At 37.4% G+C, this 18,172-nt stretch overlaps 6 protein-coding genes and 1 non-coding gene across 7 annotated transcripts; 4 read left to right on the forward strand and 3 right to left on the reverse strand.

The window, feature by feature from the left end:
- Positions 1–909: 909 nt before the first annotated feature.
- On the forward strand, positions 910–3,136 carry LOC121251711 (50S ribosomal protein L27, chloroplastic). Its single transcript, XM_041151044.1, has 3 exons — positions 910–1,457; positions 2,620–2,721; positions 2,817–3,136. Exons 1-3 carry the CDS (start codon positions 1,161–1,163, stop codon positions 2,994–2,996), a joined length of 579 nt encoding a protein of 192 aa, XP_041006978.1. The 5' UTR covers positions 910–1,160; the 3' UTR covers positions 2,997–3,136.
- A 293-nt stretch (positions 3,137–3,429) lies between these two features.
- Positions 3,430–6,658, reverse strand: LOC121251710 (zinc finger protein 511). The gene is made up of 4 exons (XM_041151043.1): positions 6,476–6,658; positions 5,713–5,777; positions 4,706–4,904; positions 3,430–4,089 (listed from the first exon to the last, which is right to left on the reverse strand). The coding sequence occupies exons 1-4, from the start codon at positions 6,602–6,604 to the stop codon at positions 3,721–3,723; spliced, it is 762 nt and encodes a 253-aa protein (XP_041006977.1). The 5' UTR covers positions 6,605–6,658; the 3' UTR covers positions 3,430–3,720.
- Positions 6,659–7,776: 1,118 nt separating this feature from the next.
- On the reverse strand, positions 7,777–10,999 carry LOC121251709 (protein NUCLEAR FUSION DEFECTIVE 4-like). Its single transcript, XM_041151042.1, is given in 4 exon segments — positions 7,777–8,714; positions 8,834–9,041; positions 9,044–9,764; positions 10,523–10,999. Coding segments are annotated over 4 exon segments (1,794 nt in total). The 5' UTR covers positions 10,865–10,999; the 3' UTR covers positions 7,777–8,191.
- A 2,490-nt stretch (positions 11,000–13,489) lies between these two features.
- On the forward strand, positions 13,490–13,571 carry TRNAS-UGA. Its single transcript has one exon. It is a non-coding gene; the product is annotated as a tRNA-Ser (tRNA).
- A 23-nt stretch (positions 13,572–13,594) lies between these two features.
- On the forward strand, positions 13,595–14,325 carry LOC121252125 (nuclear transport factor 2B-like). Its single transcript, XM_041151608.1, has 2 exons — positions 13,595–13,936; positions 14,251–14,325. Exons 1-2 carry the CDS (start codon positions 13,595–13,597, stop codon positions 14,323–14,325), a joined length of 417 nt encoding a protein of 138 aa, XP_041007542.1.
- On the forward strand, positions 13,669–15,310 carry LOC121252584. The gene is made up of 2 exons (XM_041152298.1): positions 13,669–13,936; positions 14,894–15,310. The coding sequence occupies exon 2, from the start codon at positions 14,976–14,978 to the stop codon at positions 15,186–15,188; it is 213 nt and encodes a 70-aa protein (XP_041008232.1). The 5' UTR covers positions 13,669–13,936; positions 14,894–14,975; the 3' UTR covers positions 15,189–15,310.
- A 1,240-nt stretch (positions 15,311–16,550) lies between these two features.
- LOC121252586 lies at positions 16,551–17,161 on the reverse strand. The gene has a single exon (XM_041152300.1). It carries the CDS (start codon positions 16,859–16,861, stop codon positions 16,655–16,657), a length of 207 nt encoding a protein of 68 aa, XP_041008234.1. The 5' UTR covers positions 16,862–17,161; the 3' UTR covers positions 16,551–16,654.
- Positions 17,162–18,172: the final 1,011 nt, after the last annotated feature.

Here is an 18,172-nt window from a genome sequence, read left to right on the forward strand (position 1 = left end):
TTCCCTTTTCCTTTGTTCCATAACGATCCCCATGGAGGAAAAAAACCATTCCTTTTTGGTTAAATTTTCTTATATTTTGTCCCCAAGGATTGGATTGGCTCTGGAAATGATTACATTTTCGCTCGATAGACTGCAGTCGAAGTGAAAAACAGGCGGATCGTCTAGGATGCGACTCCAAGTAACAACTATCTGTCTGAAAAATAGGGGTATCAAGTGCTTGCAGGAGGGCCATCTATGTTGATTTCAACAGTCCGCGCATAGATATCGAATGCTAGTAATTGTCGATGTCCTAGCACCGTAATTAGTTGGTAGGTACAGTGCTAATTTGTTAAAATAAAAGGTTCAGACTTCAGAGATTCGACTGTGGTATGTGATGCTCGCTCGCTCGCGAGTTTGTCAATGTGCATTGATCTTGCGTCTGTTTGATAAAATCATAATAACGTTCACATAAACATGTTGAAGATAACACTGGGCCCTATATTTAAAAACTTGAAGAATTTTGGTCGGTGGAAGTGAAGATGGCCGAGTTGGTCTAAGGCAAGGGCGTGGGTTCAAATCCCACTCTCCACATCATCTCGCTGTAGTCCTTCAGGTTAGTTTGAATCTCCATTTTTTCCCCGTAATGATCCAATCGAACAAATGGGTACATCTATTGCGCTGATGTGCTTCATTTTCTCATTGCCTTGTTTTTTGTTTCTTTAAGAAAACTTTTGGTACATCTATTCACGTCAATCTTGTCCACTCGTACGATTTACCGACTCTATTTGACACGGAAATGGAGCGCACACATGGATTCCATTCACTTGTAGTAAGAATGGCTTGGAAGAGCAAGAAATTAAAAAAGCATTTAAGGTACTGATTATATACAATATAGTATGGGACCCGGTGAATCTGGCAGAACGACATGCCGTCTTGTATCGTGAATGTGAACCATTAGTCTCCGAAGATATTAGATAAGCTTGGTTCTGGGGTGCGCTAGTGTACTCTTTCTTCGTCTTCCTATCTACTATTCTCGGCTCTCTTAGCTCAGAGGAGCAAATACCAAGCAGCACCAAACCCTAACTAGAGAAATCCCACCAATCACACACTTCTTCTTTTTCTAATCTAATCTCAAATAGTTTCTAAGTAAATTTCAGTAAAGAAGAGAAAAGAAGAAGAAAATGGCGGTGGCTACGTCGATGAGTTTCAACCTGGCTGGGGCATTCAGAGGCCTCACCTTAGCTTCTCCGATCTCTTCTTCTTCCTCTTTCTTCAGAGGCGATTTTGGGTCCATACGCGTGGTAGGTCCCAAGCCATCTTCCGTGAGATTGCCGCTGACCATTCAAAATGCGCACAAGAAAGGAGCCGGGAGCACCAAGAACGGCCGAGATTCCAAAGGCCAAAGACTCGGCGTCAAGATCTTCGGCGACCAGGTTGCCAAGCCGGGCTCCATCATTGTTCGCCAGCGTGGGACCAAGGTATATATTTGTATATATTCCCTCTACATCTTGGAGCTTGCTTCATTTTCAATCAAGCAGTTCGTATTTTTCCGTTTGAGGATTTACAGATCTATGGGGTTCTTAATTGATAGAAACGTACATGGCCACTAGGCTGTCTCGACACTCTTTTTCTAGGAAATTATGGAGGCAACTGGTAATTTGATGATAAAGGGAGTTTCGTGAACGACTATAGAAGTGCACCAATCGCAAAGGAGAATGCCTCCACTTGCTAAAATTCGTTCAATTCTAAATTTGTTTCTGGGATATCCACTATATGTACCTACAATGTGTTTAAGAGGCAATGCCGGTGTCTGTACTGGGGAAACTTTCTGTGGTCGAAGAAGTGTGGGCCTAATCTAGTGCTTCTTGTGGGTCTCTGCTAGATTCATTCTTCTCAGCTAGGATATGATGCTTCATGGTAATGTAATCAAGGAAAAAAAATGTTCCTTTTGAATTGGTTTCAAGCTTAAATTGAATAGGCATACAATCTAGAGGTCGGGTAGAGGATATAAGAACTATTTTTGGAAGTTTTCACAGGAAAGTTTAGGCATTTGTTTGAACTACGATGTCCCTAGTATTTTCATGATGACTTGATGAGTTAGGAAATTCTATTATTTGAGTGTCGCATGGTTGGTGATTCGTTTCTGGGAGGTATTGTTTTGAGCTCAAGTTTTCAGCTAGCTTTGTGACTTTCAAGTCGCAAACCCGTTGTTTTGAACTAAATGCTACATTTCAGAGATAAAGGGTTGACAGATAATGAACCCTATACGGCACTAAAGAACTTGTTGGATTCTGTGTGGTACCCACGAGAATGGACATGGTTATAGGTAGTGCAAAAATAAAAGACGACAACTTTGGATGAGTTGGTTTATGGAGGCTTCACTATGCATTTACTTTCTCTGCTGATGATCATGCAATCATGTAGAGTTTAGAAAGGCAGTACTAATAGGAACATGATGAATTACATGAACTTCCTTAGTGGTGATAAAAATGTGTACTCTTCTGATGGGCTGGGATAACCGTAGTACAATGGCTATGCCTATGCTATTTTCCCCCTCTTCCAGAAATGTCAGGACTTGTAATATATGGTACCTCATCCCCAACACATGACATCTAAATGTTTTCCTTTGCGACATTTCAGTTCCATGCAGGGAAGAACGTGGGGCTTGGCAAGGACCACACGATCTTCTCCTTGATCGATGGACTTGTAAAATTTGAGAAGTTTGGGCCTGACAGGAAGAAGGTCAGCTTCCAAGTTATTATTAAATCTTTCAATTATAGATTCAATGAGGAACAGATTCTAGATTGACTTAGACCATGGATTTTTATGATTGACAGGTGAGTGTTTATCCACGAGAAGTACAGCCAGAGAACCCCAACAGTTACAGAGCAAGGAAGAGAGAATCCTTCAGGCTGCAGCGTGAGCGCAAGAAAGCAAGAGCGGAGGGCAAAATTGCTCAACCACAACTAGTATTGGCTTCTGCCGTTGATGCCACAGATAGCCGTCCCATTTGCTAATTCTAGAAGGCAGCTCTCCATCCACAAATTCTCGCTTTGCATCATTGGCTGGATCTTTTGTAATTCCATATTTGTTGATATTTTTATCGAGAAACGTAGCTGTAAACACTCGCACCAAATTTGAAATCTGGTATTTTGTTTTTTGTTTTTTTTCTCTCCTTTTTGCGGAGTTGCATCTGAAATTTTCTAGGTCTTTGTTCTGGTATTTGCAATGTTTGAGGTTTCCAACAAAAGTTAGCATTACCTCATTAATTTGGTAATGGGTTGGTGATTAAAAATTAAAATACAATTTCTTGTGAATGACAAAGAAGGCGTTTGCTATCATTATGCTATTTCCTTGTGGGCATGTCTCTATGAAAATCAGTGTTGCTATAGCTTTAGCTACAAGTTACGTACGTTGTCAAAAATCGTGCTTCATTAGAACAATGTCACGCACATGAAGCTTTCTTCCAAAGTCTGCGTATCAAGGGACGTCAATGACATACAAGAAACCACGAGCTACAAACAAAGGGGAGAAAAGAAAAGCGGAAAGCGGCCAGTTTCCATCCTCCACACCAGTGAATATACAGAGGGAAAGGCTAAATATCATTCACGGCATCAAATAGCCGTTCTCTCTTTCAATCATCTTTGAAAGTTGGTTGCAGAAGCAATCATAGGAACCGGTGGAAGAAGGTGCGGGCTTTATGGTGAAATCTGAATTTGATCTGCGTACATATACTTGCGGTCACCTTGTCCCAGCTTCGGTGCAGTCTGGTCTTTTTCTATCACGCTGAACTGCACGAGGGACAAAAGACAGTCCACGGGTGTGGCGCCTACCAAAGCTAACAGATGAAGGGGAGGAGTCCGAAGTACTTAATTTGGAGACTGCTGAAACAAGGCCATCAATGGATTCATTTTCTACTTCCATACATGATGCTTCCTCCCTCTTATGAGTACCTTGTTTGCGTTGGAGTTTTTGCCTCTGTTTCTTAGATGAGTGGGCTTTCTTGAAAAACTCAAATGAAGTGGTAAATTTATGCTTGTCCACCAGATGCTGTTGTCGACTTTTGTAGCTCTTGAACTTCAAACTACAGCCTTCCACCAGACATTCATACTGTCAATCAAAATTCAGAAGGATATCAGAGTCCAGTAAAAATGAAAACTGCAGATTAAACATTATAAGAAAGGTATTTTCAATTTCCATAAGTTATTGCCATCTGTTTATATTCTGCAGGCTAGAAAGCATATGGATGGACAAAATGCTATCTAGGAAACATTGAGCTCTGAAGAGTACCAGACATCAGAGAGGTTGAGTTATCTTTGCGTATGGTAGTTATTACTCCTTTTTTTGTTCCTTCATGTGTCTCTGTGTGTGCACATGATCCTTGTGAGTTCAAGGTTAAGGATGGGTACAGTCAATTGGGTCATAGAACAAGTCCCATACAAGGAAAATATAAGTAAATCCCAGCTGAGCACCCGGAAGGAACAAAAATAGAAAACGGAGCGTAATCAAATGTCATGTTTTGGGCTTTGTTCTTCCACCACAGCCATCACAGAAAATCCTAATTATGTGTGATAAAAATGAAATATTTGTTTCTCTTTATAGGTACAAAGTTAATAAACACAATTCATAAAGGGACAAAACACAACATCTTACTAAAAACGGAAGAAAACAATGCAATAGTTAGTATCCAGTCACACACACTAATATTGCATATGACAAAAGATACCATGGCATAGCCGCGTGCAACTTTAGCCTGAAAGAAGGAATCATGTGCTTCCGATACATGTATGCTTAGTAGGCGTGATGTTGGGTAAACCCTAGAGCATATTGAACAGGATGCAGTATGCCGTGCATTGTAATGATCTTCAAAGTTCTCCAAAGAAGTCAAGCGTGAACCACAACCAACAATTGGGCAAAAGAAAACCCTGCTCAGATGTTAGTTTTTAATGTTAGGCACATTAGAACAAATACAAGAACGTAGGTATGTGAATGTTTTATTGTATATTGGAATACGAAACACATAACATATCCCCTCCCCCCCGGTAGGCAGCTGCCAAAACCAGTCAATTGTGGCCGTTACAAAGAAAGCATTCCTTGGAAGACAAAAGTTAGGGTCTCAACCATCCTAAAAGATATCAATAAATAAATAAAACAGCTGACTTGGAAAGAACCAGATCTTTTATCAGACATGCAAGTGGAAACAACAATGATTAAATACTGGTCAAGGTGCTGCTTAGTGATCAAAGGATAGGGTAGACTAAGATACCCTAGGTTTGATTCTGTACTAGGTGTTTCCCTGGATTATCTGATTTATGGTTCTGAAGTGTGGACTCGAGTATCCACGGTTTACTCCCCAAAGGTGGGCCTTTCTGACCCTGCCTTTCCTAGGTGAGGACATTGTCAAAAATATGTGATTGTTCATTTACAGTAAATGGATGAAAGAACTACCAATGAAATCCCTAATCATCATATTAAAAGTCAAAGCTCAAGCTTCTTACTCCTACCTCAGGACCAAAATTTAAAAGCAGCTCAGTACATCAGGAATCCATGGCTTCTTGAACAATGCACATGCGAAAGCTATTTTCCTCTTAAACTCTACAAAACTAAGCATCTACCAGTCCTGATATCAATCAGTAGTCGCACGTAATTTCACAATGAAAGAATGATATACAACCAGAATGAAATACAATAGGCTTGGAGAAAAATTATAAAATTAGTTTTAATCATTATTACCCGCATTCCTTAGCTACCAAATCCTGAAGCTTATCCTTTTCATCTTCGGTTAAATCCAATGCAACCTGCAAGTTAAAAGAGAGATTTTTTTTTTTTTTTTTTATTCTATTGAGAAGATCAAGTACAAAAGACTGACCCACATTTAACCAAGGTAAAAAGTACGCGTCTCCTAGAACACCACTTACGTAGTCGACACTGCACTAATGTCAAGTCTACAATTTAGTATCCCTTCAACAGAAGAGGAAAACTTAACATGGCGTGAATTTATCGAATGTGACGAAGCATAGGCTTTACACATACTTTGGCAGCGCAAGGAAACTACCACCTCTAACTGATAAAGCTGCAATCTCGCGATACCAACTTGATCTTAAGCAAGGGCGAATGCTAACATTTATGACACCCGTGACTAGCATAGATAATATGAACTTGATTTTCGTATATTTTTCTTTAAATAGTTACTTATCACAAAAATACAAGCATTGATTCCTCTTTTCCCCATGAAAACTCAAGACTTATGGCAATATAAAACAGTAAAAGCCGATACCGACCATTGGTCCATTACAAACTCTACATCAACTCATCAAAAAAGAGAAGCCGAAAAAGACAACTCCATTAATTCAGCCATTTTAGCAACCGCAAAGAATCTCCATAGGTTGAGAAAATCGAAGTTTCCCAAAGAAATAAATTTTCTAATAATATTACTACAGCTAATCACATACTACATAATTCCAGATCATCATGAAGTTGAAAGATCAACGGGGACCTGTTTAGCGATAAGTTCCCTCTCGACGTTGCCAGAAGCAAAGAAGGGAGACTCGGGCCCGAACGTTCGGCGAACGGATTTCCAGTACGGAAACCCTAATTGCTCTTTCTCTTCTACATCCATCGCCATGGTCCTCTCACCTCTGCTCGAATGAACTTGATTTTGAAATTTTCAAATGGTAACGTTTAGCAGGTTCCGGTACGTACTACATTTGTTTGGGTTGGGCGTAAGGCTCGGCCCAAACTTAAAATTGAAAACGCCAGGCCCAAACGAGTCTATCTTCTTTAAAATTTCCTTAAAGACATTTTCGAGAGAGAAGCGGCTGCACAAAAAAATTTTATAAAAATAGTATGACAGAGTGGCGTGATTTTATGTGATACGTTAAATTTATTTTATAATAAAAATAATTTTATAATATTATATCAAATTATATCAATTTATAAATTTACATTTATAAAATACTTTTGTGTAGATAAAAGATTCTCATATCTATTACTTTTCGATTAAACTACATGGTTGTAAGATTTGACTGTAAATCCCAAAACAGGAAAATTGGACTTAAAACGTGTTTTTCAAACCAAATTGGCTTATAGTCTCTATATAAATATGAAAAATTTGATGAGAAATTATATTTACAGTCGTAGAATGCACTAGCGTTGTACATTCTCTTTAAAAAAAGTGAGTAAATATGAGATCTACATGAAAAAATATTAATTTTTTAATGGTAGACTCTTACCATTTTTCAAAAAAGGAGCGCGACGCTTGTACAACCCATAATTATATATAACATTACTCGTCTTTAAGTTGGAATATGAGATTATATATGACATTTTGTAATAAGATGAAAATATTATATCATTTTGTAACAACTAATGTGATACGTCAGATTGAAAAATTATTTTTATCATAAAATAAATTTAACGTATCACATGAAATTACAAAATATGACTATACTTAGATGGATCTAAAGTGCTACTTTTGATATCAAGGTCCTTAAAACGTATTCATAGTTTTCCTTCAAGGCATATCTATAAACTCTGGTTTGCTAAAAAACATATATATATCGAAAAGTAATCTGTCATATAAGAGTTTTCTGTGCAGTCTATGCCTACTACCAAGCTCAAACATTCTTTCCACTTGGAAAGGAAGTTTGTCACAACCGAACAGCGCAGCAGTTCACCGTGTAAGCATGAATTCGAAACACAATCTTGTTAAAGGCCAAACCCACATTCACAATTTCAACCCCATCAATCACTATTCCGTCAAACACCAGCACGAGTAACCTGGCATTGCGAGAGCAATGGTATAGAAGTATGCAGGCATCTGATTGCTAAATTGTTATACAGAAACAATAAAAAGTAAAAAAAATACCAAGAGAGACATTCGAACAAACACATTTGTTTATCTGCAGAGCACAGTGGACACAGCCGATGGTGATTTTATAAACTTCCAAGCCTAATGTCCAAACTGGGAAAGGAATGAATACAGCATCTCAAAATGCAAAAATGAAAATCATACACAACCATGTCGTGTTACCCATCTGCAACATAATCGGGAAGAACGTAGTCTCACGCTCGAGCGGAAGTGTTCCAATTCCAAAGCATGCTTCCCTCTGCCATTGTTCTATTGATTTTTGTTGATATGAACAAGGAAGAAATTTGATAGATCCTTGATCGAAGTGCACAGACACGACATTGATCTGGACGAATAATCTGGTTATATAAGCCGAGCTGAACTAGTTTTTCCGTAGAGGTGGGCATATACAATCTTGGTCCGATAAACGAGGAGAATGAGGCTTAGTATAAATGCAATAATGCATAATCCAGACATTATTATTGAAGTTAGGAAGAAGCATATGGCACCTTCACACTTCAGTGGTTCATCCACACCAAACATGACTGAAAAAATTGGTCCCCGATTCTGCTGCTGGTGATGGCGTTGATGAGCTTGCTTCTCTGCTTCATTGTCATATATACTGCTAGCAATTACACCAGAGAAAACTAATGAACCTGCAGGATTTGCGAGTGTGAGGAAATTGTACAGAGCCCCGAATTTTTTCAAACCAAACAACTCGGAGGCAGCAGCTGGCACAATTGCCCAGTGAGCCCCATAGCCAAGTCCAATCAACAACGTGCCAATGTGCATTGCCCCAGGCCACCCCATAGCAAAGAAAAAATGGCCTACTGCCATAATGAGTTGGGCTACAGCCATCGCAATTGGTCTTGGATAAGCATGCTCCCTGTTCATTAAAATCATAAGAATGGATGAGAAGAACATGTCAAAATAAGAACATTTTTTTTTTAAGAACGAAATTAAGGCTTTGCAAAAATCCAGGAGGAACTGAAATCAACTTTGTACCTCACAATAACCTCAGAGAAGTAGCCACCACCAATGCGTCCTAGAAAGTTCCAAATGCTGATCATGGACACGAATATATGTGTGTTATCATACCCCAATGACTGACTCATCTGACCCAGATTATCGATCACTGTCAACCCAGATCCAGAACCCAATAGAAGTGAAAAAAATATAAGCCAAAAATCTGCTTTAATTAAAGCTTGTGTCAGGTGAAGTCCTCCCCTCTATGTGGACCTCTCCTTCTCTTCACCCTCACTGCTCCTTCTGCAGCTGCCTGGAATAGTTTCACTTGCAATTGGGCAATTCGCTTTTTCCTCTCTGATGCTGGAAGCAAGTCCACTTCCTTTGGCTTCTCATCTTCCAGCTCACTGAATATAAGCTCACTGGAATCCTGCCGAAGTGTGTCAGGTTCTTGTTTCTGTGGCTCAGGAAGAAGTGTCTCTTCTTCTAAAGCTCTTGGCTCTAGGCAAAAACTCAATGACACAGGAATTGCAATTGGAATCAGAAGAAGGATAAATAAAATTATGGTAAAAATTGTTATCACTGTACGGTTCAAATCGACCAGATCTTCAACAAGCATGACCCCCATCAAATACGCAGCCAATAGGAGGCAGTCACTATAGATAAACGAGAAACTTCTTCCATCAGTTGGCCGGACTTGCCTGTGACCTCCAACAGGTCTGACAATGAACATTAGGGCAATAACTACCATTGCCGGACCAACTGCAACCATGAATATCAGAGATGCATGATCAGGAGAATGAATCATTGCATAAATCTGAGTCAAAATTGCGCCACCCAATCCAGCAAAGCCCTTTAGAATGCCGACCACGGGACCACGACTTTTTGGGAAGTTTTGCACGCAGGAAACCAGAGCAACTGTATTGAAATAGGTCTCGCCATTTGTTCCCACAAATATAAGAATGCACATCTGCATACTGATATCCGTTAATGATATAAGTTGTCAAGATGGTACATAAGTTTGGAAAGTTTGAGAAAAATCTCAGACTGATAGAGAATTGGTATTAATATTGAATCTTCGGGATAGTGACAAAGGGAAAAAAATTCTTGCAGAGAACAAACGTGAGCCACAGGCCCACATGCCAATCCAACTCTCTCAAGAAAATTCTTGCACCACATAAGGCGATCTCATGAAGATCCAATTGAATCGTTCTAATAAATCGGAATTACATAAAAAGTTCCACAGCCACAAGGATTTATTACATATAATTGAATATTACTTGGTTCTTTGAAACATCATTCCATATAAAAGTAAGAGCTCAGCAAAAAAGATGTATTAAAAAAAAGGGTAAAAACACCACCTTGAAGAAAAAAATGGATTATTTCCAGAGATCAGTATAGCGATATTAATCCAGTGGGATGGCAAATCAGAATTTCTGGCACACAAAACGACATATATTTCAAACACCACCTCCAACCACTAAAATTTTCACTTGATAAACCAACCTTTCTTCTCAATCACACAAAAACTAAGCACTACAAAATAAGCTCCATCAAAATATATCATCGGAAACTGAAATCATAAATTAAATCTGTGATGAATAGAAATAGGACACGGGAAAAAAAACCATCCTTTGCTTGAAACTCGCGGTGCCAAAATGGCAAAAAAGCTATACTAGATGGAAAATAAACAAAGCATTCAACTGAAAAGATAAACAAGATACTCACAGCCCATAAAGGCAAAGTGGGAGCTTTTCCAGTGACGACGAGCCAAACCCAGCCATACCCAACAAAGTTCTGGAGAGCACCGAGGAGAAGAGCAGCCCACAGGGGCAAGACCTCACAAAGGCTCCCAGCCAAGAACCCAACGCTGTCACCCAGATCCTTGGCCACGCCGAGTCTCGCGACCTGCCTCTGGTTATAGCCGAGCGAACTCTTTATTACCGGCGATATGCTCCCGAAAAGGTAACCGATTCCCGCAAACGTTTGCAACCACATTGCCGCCACAAAAATCAGCCATCTGTTGCTCAAAAACGACCCCAACCTCTCTCTCCATCGCCAACCGTCCATCTTAATTCACTCACTCGGTGCCTTCTTCCAAAACAACCAAAGCCGCTACCTTTGGCTTATGTTATTCCCCGGAAAAGTTGATGATAATTCTTTATAATACAACCAAACCAGAGAGAGAGAGAGAGAGAGAGAGAGAGAGAGAGAGAGAGAGAGGGGGGGGGGGGATGACGATGACGTGCTGAATTGGACAGCGAACTGTGTAGTTTGGCACCAAGTTCCTTGACAGTAATAAAGCAAATGTCACCAACGAAATGATTTACGGAGATGACACTTCGGTCATCGTGGAAAATGAAAAGGAAATCAAAGCAGCAGGCCAGCAGAGGGTAGTTTGCGATTGGGAAACCTGCATATCATTCAGGTTTTGACTTTTGGGGATTGAAGCACTCCGTATCGTTCAGGTATACCTCCGTGAACGCCTCGTTAACCGCCAACCAGTTACCTGACAATCTTTCAACATCAATGTACGTATTTTTAAGAAAAGATGAAAAGATACGAAATCCCAACAATTTTTAGATAAAGAAAAACGTGGAAAAATTATAAACAGTGGCAGACCTACGTTGTATTGGGGGCCTCCACACACAACCACCTCCCCAAAATTTCTTGAAAACATAAAATATCTTCAACATTTTATATATAATTCTATAAATATAAAAAATAACCTCCTAAAAAAAATTTATAATCTGTATATACTTTCTAAATTTTTTTTAAAATTTTAATATATCAAAAAATGTCCATCTCTATTTTTTTTTATAGTTCTAAAATCTTGTTTAATTTCTATATATTATTTATTTTTAAGAATATGATTTTTTTAAAATTAAAATTAAGATTAAAAGAAATAATAAACATATTAATACGGATCCTAAAATTTTTGTTATATAATATTGAGCTCCTTAATATTGAATCTAAAGTGAAAATATATGAGAAATCATTTAAGGTCGATGATCTATATGAAAATAGTTTGTAGTTAAGCCTTTATGATTTTTCAATCTCTTTTTAATTTACAATATAAGAGAAAATGAAGTTTGCAATCCTAAGATGTGCAACTTTCGCCAAATCCATTTAAAAAGAGATAAATCTAAGATTCACAAGAAAAAATTATTTTTTAATAGTGAATTTTACTTTTTTTAAAGGGAATATATAGAACTTGTACATCTTAAAACTGTATCTAATATTACTCTTTACATAATAGAAAAGTTGATCCTCTAACAAAATTATTGATTCTGCCACTGATTATAAATTAGTAAAATTATTATAAAATTTTTTGGAAAAGTTGTAATGTACAAAGGTTTACTTCGCAGCAGTCGTAACGCTGAGGTGCCAGCATATTAGCATCCTATATATTTCTCTAAAGATTAAGCAAACTCTGTACAAAATGAAACTATTTCCTACCACAATTCTGTGACACCTAGTTTGGGTACTTTCTGTATGTTTTTTTGTGTGAAAATTACGGTCCTTCGAATTAATTAAATGAAACTCATTCGATGTCAATTAAAGATATTTTGGTACGTTTAATAGACTTTATTATTTACTAAAAAGCCACAGATCGTGGAAGCTAGACTAGCCAGGACAAGTCAGAGAAAGAAAGATATGGGGAAGTTGTTCCCCACGTTTGCCTCATCTGCTCAAGACCGGTGGCATGTGATTTTTAGCGATCTTGGACCCTGTCTGTTCTTTGAAATTGACGTCATTCTAATAATGAGTGCGGCTATACCTCAACTGCACTCTTTACATATTTTAATATAATTTTTTTTAAATATAATATAATAAAATAATATAAGATAAATTTAATTTTAACTATTCACATCAAATTTTCACATTAAATTATCTATTTATTCATTATATAGTAACGAGTAATTAATAATTTTAAAAATATTTTAATTTTTTAATTATGAATTTATTTTATTTTATCATATTTTACTATTCATAATATTATATATTAATTAGTAATCATATTCTAATTATATTTTTTCAATTTTCATTTAAAATAGAGAGAAATAATTGATACAAAAGGGAGAGAGAAATAATTGATATAAAATATATTTGATGTATGAATAGTTACTTTCAATTTTGAAAATTATTTTAGCTAATGCATTGTGATGCCATTTTATGTTCTAATAGCTAAATCTTCAATGGAGGATGCACTTAGTCACGAATTTCTTCTTTTATAAAGAGTAATATATTTATATTTTTACTTATAATTTTATTTATACGACTCATTTTATTAGTTTTTTTTTAAAATTTAAATTTTATAATTTAAATTTCATGATTTTCAGCATATCAAAAACTGACATGTGGAGAATTAAATTTTTTGTAAGTTTTTTTTAAGTATATTTAGCATTTTCCTTATCTAAAATAGTAATATTGGATATAGTCTTAAAAATGTGTTAGTCATGTTTTCTGATCTCGACATATTAGTTGTATGCATATATAGTTTTTTCTATCCTCCAAATCAGTTTACTGTTTTTAAATTGCTTGAAACAGGATCATATGATATATGTGTACTTGGGTCGAGCAATAAAACTTTCTTTTATTTATCAGGAAAAAAAAAATGTTTGGAATGGGAATCTTCACCTACACAAGGTTTATAGTGATATGCTAAAACAGGGAAATATGGCAAACACCAACGTCGATATGTCCGAGTGGTTAAGGAGACAGACTTGAAATCTGTTGGGCTTCGCCCGCGCAGGTTCGAACCCTGCTGTCGACGTTATAATTTATTTCATGTCGCTGATGGCTGATGCTAAAATACAGTCAAAGCCCAAACGTCTTAACAAAATTTTATTTTCACCAACAACTCATCAAGATCCAGATAGCCGGGCAGAGCGAGCGAAAATGAACCCAGACGAAGGCGTTCGTGGAACACTACTTCTCGACTTTCGAAACCGAGCGGCGTTGGCGAACTTGTACCGGAAGAGCTCCATGCTGACCTTCGAAGTCCAGAAGATCCAGAGCTCGCAGAACATTGTGGCCAAGCTCACCAGCCTCCCCTTCCAGCAGTGCAAGCACGCCGTCACCACCGTCGACGGCAATCTTCAGCTTGTTGGTGAACAACACGCGCTCAGATTCAGTCAGGTATTTCTTCAAACACCTAATAAGCTGAATATATTTGGTTAATGCTTATTTCTGAAGGCGTAGCCATCGATTTATGCACTTGCCAGTGCAATACACGGCGTGTGGAAAATCAAACTTTTTAATTGTTGAACACGCGAACATTTTCCAAATCTTTCTCGTAGTCTACTAACAGCCTTAAGCTTTTTTAACTTCCATCGTATTTATATCAAGATCTCACTTGAACATTCCCCTGTGGCTAGATTGCTCCCAACTTATGAATGCTTCTGTTTCTCCTGTAATTCCTGCCTTCCATGTTATGCCTCAATTTTCTGTAGATGTTCCATCTGATGCCGACACCACAGGGGAGCTTTTACGTGTTGAATGACATTTTTCGCTTGAACTATGCATGAGTGTTAAGATTCAGGAACTTGACAGAAGAGTCTTTTTTGAAAAAATACAAAAAATAAAAAAATAAATAAAAAATCATTATTTGACATCTAAAATTCAATCCAGGTTGTGCCATAGCCATTGCTTTTATGTCTCTCTCTCTCTCTCTGTTTTTTTTTCTAACTTGGAGGTGGCGTGATCATGGGGGTATGAAATGCTACCACCAGAATATTTCTGTCATAAGCAATCAAAAAGTGCTTTTTGAGCTCCAAGATTATAAACGTCGTTCTTTCACGAGACCCCTTTCACATTATCAGTTTCACTTTAGTTAATAGACTGTAAAGATTGACTGGCAAGGAGACAATCAAAACTGTATGAGAGTCCTACGTCCGCAGTTGCCTTCGACAGTAGCAGTGCATTGCATGTGACGTGTATAATATATAATGTGAATCTGAATAGCTTGATTCTCTAACCTTCACTTTTTCAGTTTCCTAGTCATCAACTCCTTTGTCCCTTCCTCCCAAAGCAAAACTTAACCTTTATAATCATCTTTCCTTCTCAATTCCATTGCCACTCCTTGTGAACTTTAAGAGAGATTACAAAGAGGTCCGGTGAGGGTTTAGAAAGAGAGAGATCAATCAATCGGAAGAAGAAGAAGAAGAAGAAGAAAAAGATGTCGGATTGGGGGCCAGTGTTTGTGGCCGTGGTGCTCTTCATACTGCTCACGCCGGGGTTACTGATTCAGATGCCGGGCAAAAAACGCTACGTAGAATTTGGCAACTTCCAGACGAGTGGAGTGTCCATTCTGGTTCATTCCATCCTCTACTTTGCTCTAATGTGCATCTTCTTGTTAGCTATTGGAGTCCACGTGTACCTCGGCTCATAGATCCCAGAATAAACACCATCCATGTCTGCAAGTTCCCGAGCAAGTGGTAATGTTGTGTGCTTCTAATCTCTGTTGTCATGTGCGATCTATTTCTTCTGTAATGACATTGTGTGCTTCTATTACTTGTATTGCAATTTTTCCATTGATTCTCCCTATTAATGACAAATGGTTTGAGTTTGACTTGTTTGTATGCATAGTTCTTAACCACTCAAATTCACCTGATCCGAAATTCTATTGAGACTGTACAGGATGATATGCAATTTTACATGGCATATTGCCTTTTGGTTTGCACATCTCTGTCTCTCCCTTTTCTTTTTTCTTTTTTTAATGAGCAAAAGAGGACAACAATATAACAGAAAATATGGTCACGGTGGACTGAATTCAAAATTGGGTTGAAGAGTTTGGGTTGGATGGAATGTATATATGAATGCTTGACAAGGATATTGTTGGAAATGGGGCTATGTCGTGCGTTAAGTCCAAAGTTGGGCTGGAGGATGCCATCTCATTTTCAACAATGTTAATGTAGTACGAGTGATCAGGAAGGATCTGCACGATAAGACTAGATGGGGAAAGTACAAAATTTTCAAAGTACGGTGAACATGGGCTGGCTTGGATTCCCATTGTATTACACGCTAGAGGCAAATCTTGAATCTATGCGTTACTGTAATTAGGTTATCAGGCTCATGGGCACCATCTGAACAAAAGGCTGAAAAGGCCATACATTCGATGCCTTGATGTATAGCGAGAGATTGGTAGGGGTGAAAACAACCACAAAATCTCAGGGGATGTTTGGAAACAATTTCTATCTTATCTCATCCCATCCCATCCCATCCCATCCCATCGTATCGCATTTCATCTCATCTCAACTCATTCTTCAAGTATTGCTTAATCTTTGATTTGAGCAGGGAAGAGGGATCATTTTTGCTATACAAATTTGATGCTTGTAAGGCCGTTTGAGATTTCTTCAAATTGTCTATATTAAGTGAAAATCAAAATATATAGTCGTGTAAGCAAACCAAAGTGACAGTTATTTCTAACGGCGGTGATATCTGTGGATTGAACCGATCATGATGACGGGTGGGGAGAAACAGGGCGAGTAAGCGCCATCCTCTGTTCTTTATGTAATTTGTAGCCACGTTCCAATCAAAGAAGAGACAAACATGTTCTGTTTGTTCGCATCTAAAACAGAGCATCACAGCCGAGGTAATTTGTAATCATTCATTTTTCGAGAACCGTACGGTCGTTTGTCTTCCTGCAGTTGTAACTCAAATTGCTGAATCAAGGAACGATATTATCATGGATCAAGCGACTGTATTGTACATGGAAATAAATCTAAGCACAAAAAAAATGAGGGACACCAAGTAATCTTCATAATCTCTTCATTTCAAGTTGCGTGAGGCTTACATCGATCAAAAGCAGGAAATAAAAGAGTAGAGCATCAAACCTTTTATCAACCTTACTGCTTACTAGACGTAGAGGTGAATGTGAAGAATAACAAGGAACAGAATAAGAAACAAACCGTAGAGAACTGTGTGCACAAAAATGGAAGCAATGCTAGTCTTCCTGTTCATGAAATCAAGGGGACGATTCTTGCCAGGCATTTGAAAGAGTGTTCCTGGTGACAGAATTGCAAACAGAGCCGCAGCTATGAGGGAAGCAGCCCAATCGTTCATTCTAAGCAGTAAGTAGTAACAAACCAGACCAAAACAAACAAATTCAATTTCCAACAGCAGCAGCAGCAGAAGAAGAAGAAGAAGAATCAGGCAAGCATGTTAAAAAGGGCTTTGGATGCCATGCTGATATATTACTTCGGTATCTTGGACGGGGGAACAGAATTTCCTAAAGCAGCAACTTTAATTCTCAACCACTAAACTTTATTCTTCCTTTTGTTTAGTGTTTTATTTATTTATTTATTTAAAGTTATTTCTGCGCTCTATTGGATAAGGCCAAGCATCGTTTTCTATTGTTGTCAAGCCCGTAAGGAGTGCAATAATATGGTGCATGATTATGCAGTCTGCATTCATTGGAGGCCCCAATAACGGATGGAGTTGGGTGACACTGCTCCAATCAATGCCGTCCATTTCAGCACTTTTTTTTTTCCTTGGATGATTCAACTATTTGAGTAAAAATTGCATTTATAATAAATTTGTTTATGGATACATATAATATATTACCGATGTATACTCTATGTCAGCTCGTATTTTTTTTTATTTTTTTTATTTTATATATATATATATAATAAATTTGTTTATGGATACATATAATATATACCTATTTTTTTTTATTTTTTTTTATTTTATATATATATATATAAATATAATAAATTTACGCACCAAGTTATAAATGTAATAACTAAAAACATTAAAGTAATATTGTTTTGTTTTTATTTTTTTATTAATAATCCCACTGTTTTGAATATATTAAACTTTATCATTTCTTATTCATATTTATCATTTGAAAATATACCACCATTAGACATGATAACTCTTTTTAAACAATAACTCTATATGCAACTATTTTTACTTACTTTTTAGGCACTCCACTGATGTGATTGATTGGATCAATTTTTTTAATATAAAATAATTGATTTGGCCAATCATATCAGTAAAGTGCGTTATGAATATATATCCTTTCTTAATATGCTCTATATATAGCTATTACGTATAATTGATATTCAAAATTATAATGTGTTGTAATTTGTAATTGGTATACAGCTGAACTCAGTTAAAATGTCTTCTTTTTAATGGAGGGAGCAAATGTACAAATTTTAAAAATAAATACATATATATATATTTATTTATATATATAATCTCTCTTGGCTCTTGCTTACAGAGTGTTCCAAAATCGTTCCATTTTCTCAACAGTCGCTCACCCTCAAAGGATCTCAACTTCCTCATCCCCAGTCCGTCGCGTAAAAACTAGCCACTTTTCTTGCTGTCCTTGGGCGATCCCTCACCGACACGCACGTCTGACTTATCCAACAC

The sequence above is a fragment of the Juglans microcarpa x Juglans regia genome, chromosome 2S (assembly GCF_004785595.1).
Source record: "Juglans microcarpa x Juglans regia isolate MS1-56 chromosome 2S, Jm3101_v1.0, whole genome shotgun sequence".
NCBI lineage: Eukaryota > Viridiplantae > Streptophyta > Magnoliopsida > Fagales > Juglandaceae > Juglans > Juglans microcarpa x Juglans regia.